We start from the raw sequence: 15887 nt of genomic DNA on the forward strand, positions 1-15887 counted from the left end.
CGTGAGATAATTAAAAAGCAAAACTTCTAATGGAGTGAAATAAAATGTGTAGAAAATAAAGAAAAACTCAAAAACCATGGCACAGTTTAGTCATGTTTCTTATAGCATGAAAACAAAAGGTATTTTGTGTCAAGTTTGAGTACACTGAATTCAAAGTAATACAAACTCTCATCCATTTGTATATTGGTTAAGTGTTAATTTAAGACATCTCATTCATTGAAAACATCCTGAACCAACTGGTAAAACCCTCCACTTACACAGTCATTAACCACAGTCAAAATGAAAATATGATCAGTGCTGACATTTCCATGATTTACCTGGATCCTGACAGAGTCAGGTAAAGTCGCATATACAGTTGAAGTCGGAAGTTTACATACCCCTTAGCCAAATACATTTAAACTCAGTTTTTCACAATTCCTGACATTTAATCATAGTAAATATTCCCTGTCTTAGGTCAGTTAGGATCACCACTTTATTTTAAGAATATGAAATGTCAGAATAATAGTAGAGAGAATGTTTTATTTCAGCTTTTATTTCATCCATCACATTCCCAGTGGGTCAGAAGTTTACATACACTTATTTAGTATTTGGTAGCATTGCCTTTAAATTGTTTAACTTGGGTCAAACGTTTTGGGGAGCCTTCCACGTATGTAAATTTCTGACCCACTGGAATTGTGATACAGTGATTTATAAGTGCACAAAGTAGATGTCCTAACCGACTTTCCAAAACTATAGTTTGTTATTAAGGAATTTGTGGAGTGGTTGAAAAGCGAGTTTTAATGACTCCTACGTGTATGTAAACTTCCGACTTCAACTGTATGCCTCTATCCATGTCTGTTGATAAGAAATAGGAAAACATTCCAGGCATTGTGTTTTGAAATGGAATAAAAACAACCCATTCAACAGCCCTGAATATAGGCCCGGCATTTTCAATAGTAGAGGAAAACCTTTGAAGAAGGTAAGCTTGACCTCCCTTCATCATCCGTCGTTGACGGAAACCCCCTGGAATAGACAAACACATGCATTTTATAGGCATTTGAAAGCCACTGCTATTTAACAGAGAACAGATCAGTTCCTAAAATATTTTACATAATCGGGGTGTAAAATAAATGGGGACAGAAAAGTAGATTATTCTTGAGTCAAATAAAGTGAATATTAGTTTGGGTGAGGGCTGTGCATTGGTGATTCCACGAAGTCCAGACACTGTGAGAAGAAGAGTGTGGGTTAGAACCCTTGCTCACCAGTTACAGAGATTAGTATCTATCAGTATTAGCAGCCACCTGGTACCTGTATTATGACACCATCAGAAGTAGTAGATAAACATTAAACATTTATCTTACCCACACTGGATGGCACTACAGAACCTGTTCTTTCATTGTTGCTGAAAAAGCAACAGCAAATCTGGTTTTGTTTGTAATTACAGTAATGCCATCCATCTAATCCCAACACTGATGAGAGCACAACACCAAAAACAGTAGGATGAGTATTCAAGGAAACAGACTCGACTGCCAGTGGCACCTCTCAATGACAACAATACATATTTATGGATACATATTTTAAACAAATGTATCAGGCTTTCCTTTTAGTGCAGAATAGAATACCTAGCCTGGTCCATAGTGCATGTGCTCTGTAGCCAACTTTTCTATTGCATCTATGTTTGTCATGCCATACATTTGGCATGCAAACACAGAGGCGTTGGCTAAAGCACCAACAGACTGGACCACAAGGCTACAGAATACCTACTACCACCAATACACTTACCACATTTGTGGATCAAAGATTTTATTCTCTTAATTTATTGTGTCTATAACAAATACAAGAGGTGACAATGATTTTCACGGATGTTTACTGCGCCATCAATATATTCTAATTTGCACCAAATGACCTGCAACCAAAGGGAAAAAGGGTCCCTACATGTTCACTGAACTGACCCAGTAAGAGCAAATCTTTTAGTCGTTGTACTTACCATTTTTTTCTTTTGCAGCAAAGACACAAGGCAATTGCAATCGTAAGAGACATCAGGGATGTCACGGTGAGAATGACCACTGGCTGGTTGGGGAGCTCAGCCAGGAAAGGAGCTGGAACAGGTAAGACAAACATGTTCAATCAAAAAGTAAATACAGTGAACAAAATACAGTGATTGCTTCCTGGTATGAAACATTAGGCACATTTTCTGAAAGAAGGGACTGGACTTACTCAACGTGTACTTTGAAACACCAACAGATTGTAATTAAGAACGGGAAACGTGGGGTTTTCAGAAGTCTGGCAGAAACGTCTAGCCGCAGCTGATATGTCTTTGATTCAGAATCAAGTATTTTGGGAATGAATTGATAGCACATTTGTCCATAGCACCAAGATGATTGTGGTGCACCAGATGTGCAACCTCTTCAATTAGTTACTAAAATGAATGTCAACTGTATGCAATTTGCAGATAATTGGAAAACAACCAGTACAGTTCCTATATGGTCTATGTTAATCACTCATAAGGTGTATATTGTCTAAACATGAGTCGGCTTCCCTAGCCCAGATCAACCCTAGTCCTGGACTAAAAAAAAGACTGCTAAATAGAGAATTTCTATTGAAAGTGCTATATCCAGGATTATTTACTCTAGTTACAGGAAACCATGCACCAAAACCTTCAGGTTAAAATAGTGATATGGGGTCAGATGGTCTTTCTTACCTCTGGCTGGGTCCATCTCGGTATCCATGCCTGCCTGATCAAAGTGACAGCCAAAGGAGCCGAACACACTTTCTCTCTAACACAGAACTCCACGCTACATCCGCTGTCTGCTACACAGCAGTCTCTCTCAGGTACTTCAACTGTATGTGTACCTGCCTACTTTGATTACCAAAGGACCTGCAAGTTGATCACTGCACCTGTAGGCTATATAACTCCTTGAACTTTTATTTAAACACACTGTTGTGGGGTTTACCTAGAGGTTGTAGTACATTCCCAAACATCTCATTTGAAATGTAGTGTGGGATCTGCCTTTTATGACATTTTCAATTCCAGTCTGTCCACCATACCATTTTTGTAGTTGTCCAGATGAATAACGCGTTGCGTTCAGCAGGACACAACGTTGTGCAGATGGAAATACAGCATGTACAACAAACATCGTGTCAGATCGATTCATGACATATGTATCTGCAACATTCCACAACGTTTGCCTATTTATGTGGCCCTGGTATTATGCATAGAAGTGTGTAGTTGGTGAGCGTTTCACATGGGGTAGGCCTATATTCACCATAGGTTTATTCAAAGGGTTGAAACTAGCAGAACATTACAAATGACTTCTCATGCAAAATATCAATGTCAGACATTTTCCATCTAACACGGTCCAAGATTTGTTTGTGCTCTTGCCAATGCCAACTCCATTGCTGTGCTATGCACATACATACTGGCACTCAGGCTAATTTCTGAAATATTTGACACTAAAAACATTAGGGATGCATTTTACAGAACATTGTAGACAGGAATAAAAAAAAATATTGCAAGAGAAGTTTAATTTTGATACTACCTTCTGGACATCCACGGGATCCTCTTTCGGTCAGCCATTCGGTCAGACAGAATATATTACATTTTAACATGAAAATCTCCGGATGGACGTCATTCAGACATTATCACGAACACAATGACATTATGCATGATAAGCCATGTGGGTTATTGGACAGAGTCAGCAGACAATGAAATATGCTGTACTTGACACACCAAAATGTGTTTAGTGAAGATTTATTGACAAATGTGGTCAACACAATGGCCTAATACTTGGAACTTTAGTTTTACAAGATTGTTCCCCAAAGGACTAAATGTGAAATGAATGTTAATGCTGGAAAGTTTGATACTGGTACTTCTTTCAGGGAAAAAAAATATACAGTTGAAGTCAGAAGTTTACATACACCTTAGCCAAATACATTTAAACTCAGTTTTTCAGTTCCTGACATTTAATCCTAAAAAAAAATTCCCTGTCATAGGTCAGTTAGGATCGCCACTTTATTTTAAGATTGTGAAATGCCAGAATAATAGTAGAGTGATTTATTTCAGCTTTTATTTTTTAATCACATTCCCAGTGGGTCCGAAGTTTACATACACTCAAATAGTATTTGGTACCATTGACTTTAAATTGTTTAACTTGGGGCAAATGTTTCAGGTAGCCTTCCACAAGCTTACCACAATAAGTTTGGTGAATTTTGGCCCATTCCTCCTGACAGAGCTGGTGTAACTGAGTCAGGTTTGTAGCCCTCCTTGGTCGAACATGCTTTTTCAGTTCTGCCCACAAATGTTCTATAGGATTGAGGTCAGGGCTTTGTGATGGCCACTCCAATACCTTGACTTTGTTGTCCTTAAGCCATTTTGCCACAACTTTGGAAGTATGCTTGGGGTCATTGTCCATTTGGAAGACCCATTTGCGACCAAGCTTTAACTTCCTGACTGATGTCTTGAGATGTTGCTTCAATATATCCACATAATTTTCCATCCTTATAATGCCATCTAGTTTGTGAAGTGCACCAGTCCATCCTGCAGCAAAGCACCCCCACAACATGCTGCCACCCCCATGCTTCACGGTTGGGATGGTGTTCTTCGGCTTGCAAGCCTCCCCCTTTTTCCTCCAAACATAACGATGGTCATTATGGCCAAACAGGTCTATTTTTGTTTCATCAGACCAGAGGACATTTCTCCAAAAAGTACAATATTTGCCCCCATGTGCAGTTGCAAATCATAGTCTGGCTTTTTTATGGCGGTTTTGGAGCAGTGGCTTCTTCCTTGCTGAGCGGCCTTTCAGGTTATGTCAATATAGGACTCGTTTTACTGTGGATAAAGATACTTTTGTACCTGTTTCCTCAAGCATCTTCACAAGGTCCTTTGCTGTTGTTCTGGGATTGATTCGCACTTTTCGCACCAAAGTACGTTCATCTCTAGGAGACAGAACACGTCTCCTTCCTGAGTGGTATGGCGGCTGCGTGGTCCCATAGTGTTTATACTTTCGTACTATTGTTTGTACAGATGAACGTGGTACCTTCAGGCGTTTGGAAATTGCTCCCAAGGATGAACTAGACTTGTGGTCTACAATTATTTTTCTTGCTGATTTCTTTTGATTTTCCCATGTCAAGCAGAGGCACTGAGTTTGAAGGTAGGCCTTGAAATACACCCAAAGGTACACCTCCAATTGACACATGTCAATTAGCCTATCAGAAGCTTCTAAAGCCATGACATCATTTGAGAATTTCCCAAGCTGTTTAAAGGCACAGTCAACTTAGTGTATGTACACTCTGACCCACTGGAATTGTGATACAGTGAATTATAAGTGAAATGTCTGTAAACAATTGTTGGAAAAATAACTTGTAGATGTCCTAACCGACTTGCCAAAACTATAGTTTGTTTACAAAAAAATTGTGGTGGTTGGAAAACAAGTTTTAATGACTCCAACCTAAGTGTATGTGAACTTCCGACTTCAACTGTATATACTTATCATGTAAGCAGTAACAGAAAATGCAATTATTTTAATGAAAGTGTTCAACATACCAAAACCTCTGTGTGTATATATATATATATCTATATATTCAGCACCATCTAACCTCTGCAAAACAAACAGCCAATTCAAAACTAATATTGGGTGCTTCAATCAAAATAAAAGCAAAAGTTCTTGCTCAGGGGCATATTCATTACACTGATTGTTGCAAAACGTTTCTTATACGGAAGCAAACAATACGGCACCCACCTAAAATGTGTCCAATAGAAACAATCATTTTGCTTCGTTTCGTTTTTAAAACAGTTGTCATAATGAATACGCACGGGGTAGTGTCGAGGATGAGGAACTAGGCTCTCTGCATGCGATGCCAGGGGATGAGAGACCTAGTTGTTTCTGATGTATGCAGAGACACTTGCGAACAGAACTTTTAGCAAATAATAAACAATAACTTAAAAATGGCCTGAACCTGGATATGTAGGTATGCATGTTCCTTACAGAGTTCTTTTTCAAAACAATGTCTGCCCCGTTACATTAAATTGAAATGTTTTTATTCCATGTTCACATTGGTTCATGTGTTCTCAGAGAACTACTTCATTGCCTTGACTCATTCACCCATCCCACTTAAAAACACATTCATAATCAATTTGTAAGATTATACATTTTATTGCCATAAACAGTGTAGGAAAATGAACAAAAAAAAATGAATAAAAACAGCAGATCTTTCTATAGTACAGTAAGAACAAGGTATCACTTACTAAATTCCATAACCAGTAAAATGTAAATAAAAATGGTAGCGCAACAAATTCTCAAAAGCATCCTACACCATCTACTGGTAGGCAGACTAGATTTAGCTAGTCTCCATGGGACAAATGAGAGCAGCTGATTTTTCTTCTTCTTTTTTTCAGTTAATTTCCTATGTTAAAGTTGTACATTTTGCAGTGTTTAGGTGATACATTTTTGTTGTTGATAAAATGCACATATCTATCAAGCTGTGGAAGTAGAAAGTTGTCAGACAAAGACCGTTGCAATAACCCATGTTTCTGATTTAATCTAGCGAGCGCTTCAGCCGCTCCTCGAAACAAACACTTTCGGCATCGCTCCATTATTGCAGGAAGCCATTTTGCCTGGATTGAACAGACTAAGATCAAAAATCTTTCAAAATCAGGTTCCAGAATTACACATTGAGACAACAATAAGGATTCAGTTCTCTTGGCAATGTTATCATTTAATATTTAAGACAGTGGAAATTTGAAGCTGAAATGATAATCATTTCACAAATAGAGCAGAAATTTAGGAGGAAAATGGATGAAAGACACCAAAGGAACAGCCCTTTGGACTGCTGTATGTCTAAAACTGAAAATCATTTGGTGAACACAAAGGATGCCTTGGGAAAGGTAAGAGAAAATGACACAGCAAAGTCCTTACCCAAAGGCAACAGAACCAAACTGAAGCCCCTGTCCCGAGTTCCTTTTGATGTGTGTGTGGGGTACGGGTCAGGTTGACATAGGCCTGGCCCCTGCCCCTCACAGCAGCCTTGGGTCCAACTGCTCTTTTACCAATTAGATGAAGGCCTGCTTTGTGTTAGAGAGCAGAAAGAGGAACCCAGCGCCTGACTCCCCAGCGAGCTTTCTTTGGGAGAAGTCTTTGAAAGATTTTTGGTAAACAAAGCCAGTAGATCCAGAGTAGACTTCCAGAATAATGCAGCCACGTGGATATATCTATTCCTTTTCTGCCTCTTTTTCAAGCTTTGAGAATGGGAAACAAAAAAACATTATGGTTAGACAGGTTCAATGCCAGAGGAAATGTCAAATCATTTAATTGGAGAAATTATAAAATAGTTTAAAGAACTTCTACACTACAACTGGATAGTTAAGCAGATACAATGACCTTAAAAGCTCCGCCAATGAAAATCGTTTGACTTTTTTTTGCACTGTCCCCAAACTGAACACTAACCATACGGCTGAACAATGTGTTTTAACGTAACGGCAATTTACATTTGGAAGTCGTAGGGGCTAAACCGAAACAAAAGCCGCACATTTCTGACCAAGCTTTCTTGTTGGCGTCTGTGGGAGGGGAGCATATTCTCTTAAGACAATGAAGGTGTTGTGTTGACCAACTGCGATAACAAAACCTTCATGACCCCCTACAGAAGCTCAACTTCCACAACTGCCATGAACCAAACCATCAGAGCAAACTGTTCTGTTCTAACAATTCATGTTATGTTGATTTTGTAAACGGGGGCAGAATTCTAGTAGGCATCAATGCCTACCCACTTCAGAGTTAGGGTCGAGAGACACTTAAATTTCAACACAGAGGGTCGGATATAGTAGTTAATTACACTACTAAATAACCTTTGAAAAGTTGAGTTACTTTTCAGCTCAATTGTATTCATCTTTAACTGCAATCAATATGAACGGACCTTCTCCCAACAGAACTACAGACAAAGCAGGCACTAATCACAGGGTAGCAGAGGTGTACATAAAAACCATGTTAACAGTTTGACATGCATTCACAAGCTGCTCTTTGGGTCTTGGTGTGCAGGTGTGTTGTACTATTTTTCCAAGAGTGTGTGTTCTCGTCTTGTTTTTATTCTGTCTCAATTAAATACTAAACTGAACTCAAGAGGGTTTTGTTCAGTTCGTCATCTCCAACAGACAGGGATACTAACAGAAGGCGTTAACGTATCCCATTGGCATCGTTTCATTTTTCTACACCGTCCCTGCCCTCCCAGGCTCTCAGGCCCAATCAATCTCTTAAGGTTTGTCTTTGGGAATTACCTCCTCCCTGGGCTTGGCTCCGCCAAATATGGCAGAGTTTGGGTTGGCGACTTGGTTCAGAGGGGCAGCCACCGTGCGTGGCTTCAGCTGAAGCCGTGGTCTCTGTGCCCTCTCCTCTGCGGAAAGCGAAGGGGAAAAAAAAAGACAAACATGATTAACTGGTCAAGTCAAATGTTATGTCAACAAGGTGGCCCACTGGGTTCGGGGTTTTTCAGTGTATTAAAGGAGGGGTCAATATAGACACCTTCCCATTAGCTTTACAAAAGCTGTACTGTAACAATATACAAAGCCATCAGAAATCCAGCTAAACTGATCTGTTCTTCCACGACTAAACATTGCCTAGAGTTATTTTTCTCAAATGCGGACCTCGATTCCAGAAGTACTGCTGAGTCTCATTATTCTCCTCTAATCCGGGACTAGTTCAGGCGTGTGACACCAGTGGAGTGTCTGACCAATCAGTCAAATCTATAGACCAATTAACCAACTACGGTTGAGAAAACAAAACCAGCATTACTTCGGACCTCCACACTTTAATTGGGAGTACCTCTGGTCTAGTGTTTTATATGAGATAAGAGAGATTGTGACACCGTCAGAGGGTTCTCGGAAGTCTTCCGCTCCGGCGCGCGGTGGCGGTGGTCCGCCGTCCCTGAAGCGTCCCCCCATGCCTGCTCCTCCACCGCCTCCCCTTCTGTCACCGCCGCGGCTGCCTCCTCGACCCCGCCCGAAGTCGTCATCTCCCCTGTAGCCTACACGAGGAGATGCAGAGAGGAAAAGACAGGTTAGACAGTCTTGGGCTCATTCAGGATTGCAATGTTATAAAACGTTCAGATAAAGTATTGTGTAGAACAGACACGATTCTCTCATGAGGAATAAAGATAAGACATCTTGTCAGCTCTAAACACCACATTCCTTTCAGTAACCTTCTCAACACTGCAGATCTGACTAAATTAAATCTCTGTTATTTCCCAGCATCTGGGGCAGCCCTGTAAGGTGACGAATGAGTGAGGTGAACCTCCTGTATGAGTGATGACAGAGGGATCACAAACAAAATGCACCAAGGGACAGAAAAAAAACCTGTGCAAATCTTAAAGTAAAAATCTCTAGGAGAACCCATTAGAATTCCTATGGGGGGGAATCAAATACTGCTTATATGACACTATTCTGCAGATTTAAAGGTGATTAGACTAAAAAGATTTGGCATGGGTCCCCAGATCCTCAAAATGTTCTACAGCTGCACCATCGAGAGCATCCTGACTGGTTGCGTCACTGCCTGGTATGGCAACTGCTCAGCCTCCAACCGCAAGGCACTACAGAGGGTAGTGCGTACGGCCCAGTACATCACTGGGGCCAAGCTTCCTGCCATCCAGGACCTCTATACCAGGCAGTGTCAGAGGAAGGCCCTAAACATTGTCAAAGACTCCAGCCACCCTAATCAGACTGTTCTCTCTGCTACTGCATGGCAAGCGCCAAGTCTAAAAGTCTTCTACCCCCAAGCCATATGACTCCTGAACAGCTAATCAAAACGGCTACCCAGACTATTTGCATTGTCCCCACTCTCTTTTACACTGCTGCTACTCTGTTATTATCTATGCAGTCACTTTAATAACTCTACCAACATGTACAAATTACCTCGACTAACCTGTGCCCCCGCACATTGATTCTTTACTGGTACCCCCTTACTGCTGCTCTTAAATTTATGTATTTTAAATGTATTTTTTACCCTATTTTTACTTAACACTTATTTTTCTTAACAGTAAGCATTTCACTGTAGGTCTACACCTGTTGTATTCGGCGCATGTTACAAATAAAATTTGATTTGATTCACGCAGCAAAAAAAAAATATGTAACAATTGGTTTGCTTCTTTAGCTTGGTGCTCACTACCAACTACACTGCACTGCTTGGATCTTAAATTACAGCGGGTTCAAACTGGGTCCGCTCTAATGACCCGGTTGGGGACCGGCTAAGTCAGCAGAACGCTCATCCCACCTCCTTCGTAGTCGTCTCTGGAACCTCCCCTGGGACCACCTCCACGAGAGCCCCCTCGGCCTGCAGGGGACAGGGCTCAGTTTTAACAACAAGGGTGAGTGGTGCTTCGGGCTGAGGAACCCACTTGCTGGTTAGCCAATGGCCTAGGTTAGTAGTACTACTTCTAGAGACAGCTAGTTGAAGTATTTGGTTGGGAAAGTAGAGACAAAGTAGAACCGATTTGGCTTAGCTGCTCAAATGTTTGTAGCACCATTTACTACAGAAAAGGAAGCAGGAGAGAAGGGAGTGAGATGTGGAATGGATACGTTATGAAATGTGCCAGGTATTCTGAAATTCTGAAACAAGAAAAAGGCCACAGAGGCAACAGTTGGTAGTGGTACTTGTGCAATGCACTCCTCTTATAAGGACTGATACTGTGATTATAGAGGATTACATAATCCGGTGATCTATAAAAGTACAAGCATCTTGGTCACATTTTTATGACCACACAACAAATGACTGATTATTCTGTTATTCTTATAAGTGGAATGACCTGTATGCGTCGATGGTAGCAAAGTCGAACAGAACAGCAAAGCTCTTGATGATTTAAAGATTTTAAGACGGCCTTGATTTGAGTATGATGGCGAAAGATGACAGTCTCAGGTCAATGTTAAAGACGCGTAATTGTGCAAATCTAGGCCAAGAGGTATTGCTACTTCATATTAGTATTTACAATTAAGACAATCCACAAATCAATACCGCGACTCATTAGAGAATGTAAAATTAACTGAATCGGTTGACGTAAATCATTGACATTTCTTTCGTAGTTGTAATGAGAAATATGCTAAGCAGTAGTAGTAGTAGTAGTAGTAGTAAGAGGAACAAACAAGTTAGCATTCCAGTGAGCACAAGCGAGTACCTCCTCTGTCATTCCCCCGGAAGCCGAATCCTCCGGCGCCCCTCTCTTGTTTTCGGCCCTCTGCTATGTCAACCCTGAGTGACCGGTCTCCAAGGAGCTGGAGATGGGGGCAAAAGTCAACACTAGGAAGAAATGAAACAATGTGGTCCGCTTCTCTGATAATGCTTCCAACAGTGTTTATGTCCTACAAATATATCACTGTTGGTTGGACGTGTCACCGTATTCAATTGTCCCTTTTATAAAAAATGACAGTCGGTTCTCACTACACATTTAATCACTTTGGACTGCAATCGATTTTATGGAAGGTGCAAAACAAAATAAGTTTATATCAATGTTGGGGACAGTTTTACTTGTTTTAAAGCAAAAAAAGCTGATTTATATATCTTTGTCACGATGCCCATATCACAATACTTTGATTTTCCATACAAAGCAGATTATACCTTTTTAAAGGACTATTAAGTTCACTCAGTGATGCAAGAATAAACAGGATCGGGCAGATTTCCAAAACAACAAAGAGGACAATACCCGCAGCTAATCTCCTCCGCAGTTGTCACGCAGCCATCACGTTGTATGAGAGTGAAGCGAACTCTTATGCACATGGCCAGATGCTCTGTGTGAATGCTCACAAATGCAGCCCCTTGCATCAGTGTCACTCTACAATATATTTGGTTCACATTGTTGCTCATGGTCACGTCATAACGCCGAGTCTCAGTTTAAGGACCTGTGTTAAGTTAAATAGTATGTGCTACAGCAAAAAAATTATAAAATGAGTTCAAAAAAAGACTGAGCCTCATACAGCTGTTTGTTTTCAGAATTTTGACACTAAACCACAGTATCCCTTTGTTTTACATTCATGAGCCAGATACAAGTGAGGACCTGAGAAAACGAATTGTGGGTACTCACAGCACCATCATACGTCAAAGCTTCTTTAAGGGATTCCAAGTCATCAAACTCCACATAACAAAAACCTGAAATGAGAAAGAGTTTTGTTATTTGTCTCCATCGCTTGTGATGTTGGAGGTTATGCTAAGACAACGGATGCTTGCTCACCTTTAAATTTGTCCGTTTCTTTGTCTCTAACTAGTCGAACGCTCCTGACGTTGAGGTCTTTGAAAATGGCGTCTATGTCTCCTTGCACTGTGTTGAAGGGCAGGTTGCCCACGTACGCTGTGTATGGGGGCTCTGTGGGTAGATCCTTCTGCTTGCGGGGTCCACCAGGTCCACTGCCACCTCTGGGTCTACCAGAAACGAACACCTCCGTGAGAGAACAGACTACAACAGACAGCCACTCCCCGTACAGGACCCTGAGTTTTTAATGGTCAAGAATGACTTGAGCGGGAGATTAGGGACATGAATGGAGTCACAAGCAAAACCTAACGTCCCAGGAAAAACTGGCAAATAGGTAGTGCAGTCATCCTTTTCAGCTGACTTTCTAAGCCTTTGATAAGGCACTTGGACAGATCCATTACCAATCAAAATACCAAAGAACTACAGCTCATATCCCATAGGAAAACACATAATGTGGCACATACAATACAGGAAATAGGACTAGGCTCTCTGGAAACTGGAGAAAGAATTGACACAGAAAAATAATCTGATTTTTCCATTTCAATGCCAATTGTGTCAACAGCACACAGAAAAAGATGGCAGCCCTGTTGGGCTAAGTACTGGTAAACAATACTACAGAGCTGCCATTTGTGTCATTTTTCTCAATGAACAGCAGAAGTTCACGTGCACTGATAACAACCATTTCGAAGAAGGGTTTACTTGTAATGACTGTGCTATGTAATTGATTTTCCCTACTGAACTTCAATAAATGCACTGGATATAAGAGTGTCGGCTAAAATGATTTAAAACGCAAAAAATGTATGCTCCTCATGCGGAGTTACGGGGCTTTGCCAAAACTGCAAGGAACCTGTTCCCTTGCTGGCAACAGCACTCCAATCTGACAGTGCAGAGAGAAATGCAGATTGGGTCCTGCATGCCTGCAGCATTCCTCGGGTGTCAAGCAAACTGGGCGACCTGGCAGAATCAAGAGGTACAGCCACCAACCAGGGAAAGGGGACATCTATTCAGTTGCACAACAATGCATGCAACTGAAATGTGTCTTCTAAGAAAGGGAGGTTGGGCATGCATGCATACATCTTTCCCACAATTAGCAAGGAGAGCAATTGTAAAATAACCAAGTTGACTGTTGTGATCTTACATAGCATTTGATAAGACAAGGTGATAATGTGTAGTTATTTGGCCATGGGTGTCAAATTAATGTATGACAGACAGCCCAATAGATACAGGACTAGTTTAGGTATTTCATGATCAGGGGCTCCAACTCCTTTCCTGTGTGAATAAAGCAAAGCAGAATATGATTACAAGAAATAATGTTATGACAGTCACTGACAAGGGGTGGAAGACATAACTCCCTGATTTTCGATATGATCATAGTTACCTTGATCCCATCCAAGAGAGCACATTTAACTGTAGTTATACCGTTAGCTAGCTTGTTAAATGTATAGTGTTTTCGTTGATTAGGCTATTTTGAAGTTCTGGCTAGCTGGCTACCTAGCTAGGCCTGAGTTTCAGAAATAATTTCAGTATCGCCGCAACATCGTTAGCACGTAACGTTTACATTTTCCTGGTATTGATTGTCTGGCGTCAATGGCAATGCTCGAGTTAGCCCACGTTACGTTAGTTAAATGCATTGCAAACCTATCTAACTACCCGAGCAAAGCGCAAATCGGCAATCATTGCTACTATAGTTAGCGTTAGCTAACGTTCTGCAAATCATAAAGACCTAACTAGCTAACTGACATGTGTGCGCTCATCAAACTAGCTAGTAATGGATGCAGGGTGCACTGGGCCAAACTAGACTAACTAGCAGAGTTAGCATACTAGCTAGCTAGTCCTCCGCATAAATCTTCATGCAATTAGAACAAGCTAGTCTAGCTAGCTGTCTAGCTAACGTTACCACTATAACAAGGCATCAAAAGGCTTGTGCATTGAATAATGATTACTTGGTAACTAGTTACTAAACATGCCATGTACTGATAATGATGTCGGGGAATGGTGCGTGTTGACATCTCGAGCTGTTATTACCCGATTTGGCCATTCGACGCAGTCCCTGACTTGCTAGCACAACATGCAGCCCATGAGATGCTGGCGCCAAGTGCCATGCTGGCAGTCTGTGAAGATAGAATGACTTGCAATCATAACCATGTCATAATATGTATTGTCAAACCGACATTAATAAGTCGATAACATTCTGTAATGGAAAATCTCACACGCACATCTGGAAGTAGCTAGCTTATGGTCAATCCACGAGTTTTCCCCGCCCTCAATACCGGCTTCCCATTCATCAAAGCGGCCGTGAGATGCTAACCACACTGACACTGTCTGGCCCGAGTTCTGAACCCAGGCCTATCTTTCAGAAGAATTTCGAACAAGCCCCTGCGTAACCTAAGGCATCAGTGCGTTTTCTCGCACCACCATACGTTAATACTGATACATTCTATTCGTCCAGGTATTTTCTTACCCTCTGCCTCCACCAAAACTACCGTAAGCCCGATCCCGGTCATCGTAGTTATCGTAATCCGCCATTGCCGAGAATGCTGTCGGAGAAAGCAGTTGTGTGTCGAAGGACCTTCAATATAGGGATACTCAATTTTAGTTGTCCTCTCAGTGCCTGAACCATAACGATCACTTTTTGCACAGTTAGATAAAGTTACTACAGATTAGCTGCCCTCAAATCCCCTAACTAAATTAAATATTAGTAAACTAACAAGATCCAACCCCAGTATCATCTAGATATTGGTGTTTATCCTGGCTGGGCAATTACAACGACTGTAAGAAAAAGGTGCATATGATGTTAGGCAATTCATGAAGTAGTACAGTCCTTTAGCCAACACTATTTTTCACAGGAATATCAATGTAGCTCATTTGATCAAATTGCCTCCCTCCACCCCAGTTGAAGTTACACCATGCCAACCTGGTCTCAGAGCATTTCTTATTATTGTGTTTGTAAATCCAAGACACCCCATTTAGTGTGATCATATATTACGTTTTGTATGGTATTAATTTGTGAACGTCCATCACCGATTTCCTAGGATATGTTACGAATTACAATTCGTATTCTATGTTACGAATTTGCAAATGTACACTATGTTAGGAATTTGAAAAATGTACAATATATTAGCATTTGCAAAACGTATGATCTCAACATGACCAAAAGGATGTAGACACTTGCTCCTTGAACATCTCATTCCAAAATCATGGCCATTAATATGGACTTGGTCCTCCCTTTGCTGCTATAACAGCCTCCACTCTTCTGGGAAGGCTTTCCGCTAGATGTTGGAACATTGCTGCGGGAACTTGCTTCCATTCAGCCACAAGCGCATTAGTGAGGTCGGGCACTGATGTTCGGCGATTAGGCCTGGCTCGCAGTCGGTGTTCGCATTTCATCCCAAAGTTATTAGATGGGGTTGAGGTCAGGGCTCTGTACAGGCCAGTTAAGTTCTTCCACACCGATCTCGACAAACCATTTCTGTATGAACCTCGCTTTGTGCACTGGGGCATTGTCATGCTGAAACAGGAAAGGGCCTTCCCCAAACTGTTGGAAGCAGAGAATTGTCTAGAATGTATCTTGTAAAGTTAAGATTTCCCTTCACTGCAACTAAGGAGCCTAGCCTGAACCATTATTCGACCGCTACCAAACTTTACAGTTGGCACAATTCATTGGGGCAGGTAGCGTTCTCATGGTGTCC

General features: G+C 41.2%; 1 protein-coding gene across 6 annotated transcripts; it reads right to left on the reverse strand.

The window, feature by feature from the left end:
- Positions 1 to 5999: 5999 nt before the first annotated feature.
- LOC139549283 (eukaryotic translation initiation factor 4H-like) lies at positions 6000 to 14844 on the reverse strand. 6 transcript variants are annotated; one of them, XM_071359565.1, is made up of 9 exons: positions 14660 to 14730; positions 14224 to 14309; positions 12181 to 12368; positions 12034 to 12098; positions 11131 to 11227; positions 10233 to 10292; positions 8833 to 8991; positions 8246 to 8361; positions 6000 to 7213 (listed from the first exon to the last, which is right to left on the reverse strand). In XM_071359565.1, exons 2-9 carry the CDS (start codon positions 14298 to 14300, stop codon positions 7187 to 7189), a joined length of 789 nt encoding a protein of 262 aa, XP_071215666.1. In that variant the 5' UTR covers positions 14301 to 14309; positions 14660 to 14730; the 3' UTR covers positions 6000 to 7186. The 6 variants fall into 6 exon arrangements, with proteins under 6 accessions (XP_071215666.1, XP_071215667.1, XP_071215668.1 ...); XM_071359566.1 differs by lacking the exon at positions 14224 to 14309 and having other exon boundaries at positions 14660 to 14844; XM_071359567.1 differs by lacking the exon at positions 14224 to 14309 and having other exon boundaries at positions 12181 to 12362; positions 14660 to 14813.
- Positions 14845 to 15887: the final 1043 nt, after the last annotated feature.

The sequence above is a fragment of the Salvelinus alpinus genome, chromosome 22 (assembly GCF_045679555.1).
Source record: "Salvelinus alpinus chromosome 22, SLU_Salpinus.1, whole genome shotgun sequence".
In the NCBI taxonomy this organism is placed as follows: Eukaryota; Metazoa; Chordata; class Actinopteri; order Salmoniformes; family Salmonidae; genus Salvelinus; species Salvelinus alpinus.

Bases quoted from the DNA above. Each gene is read 5' to 3' on its own strand.
- LOC139549283 (XM_071359565.1), bottom strand. From the start codon at position 14,300: ATGGCACTTGGCGCCAGCATCTCATGGGCTGCATGTTGTGCTAGCAAG. The intron at 12,369-14,223 runs GTAATAACAGCT...CGTTTCTGGTAG, and splicing joins GCGTCGAATGGCCAAATCGG to ACCCAGAGGTGGCAGTGGAC. The intron at 7,214-8,245 runs GTAATTCCCAAA...CCATTCTCAAAG, and splicing joins GAGCCAAGCCCAGGGAGGAG to CTTGAAAAAGAGGCAGAAAA.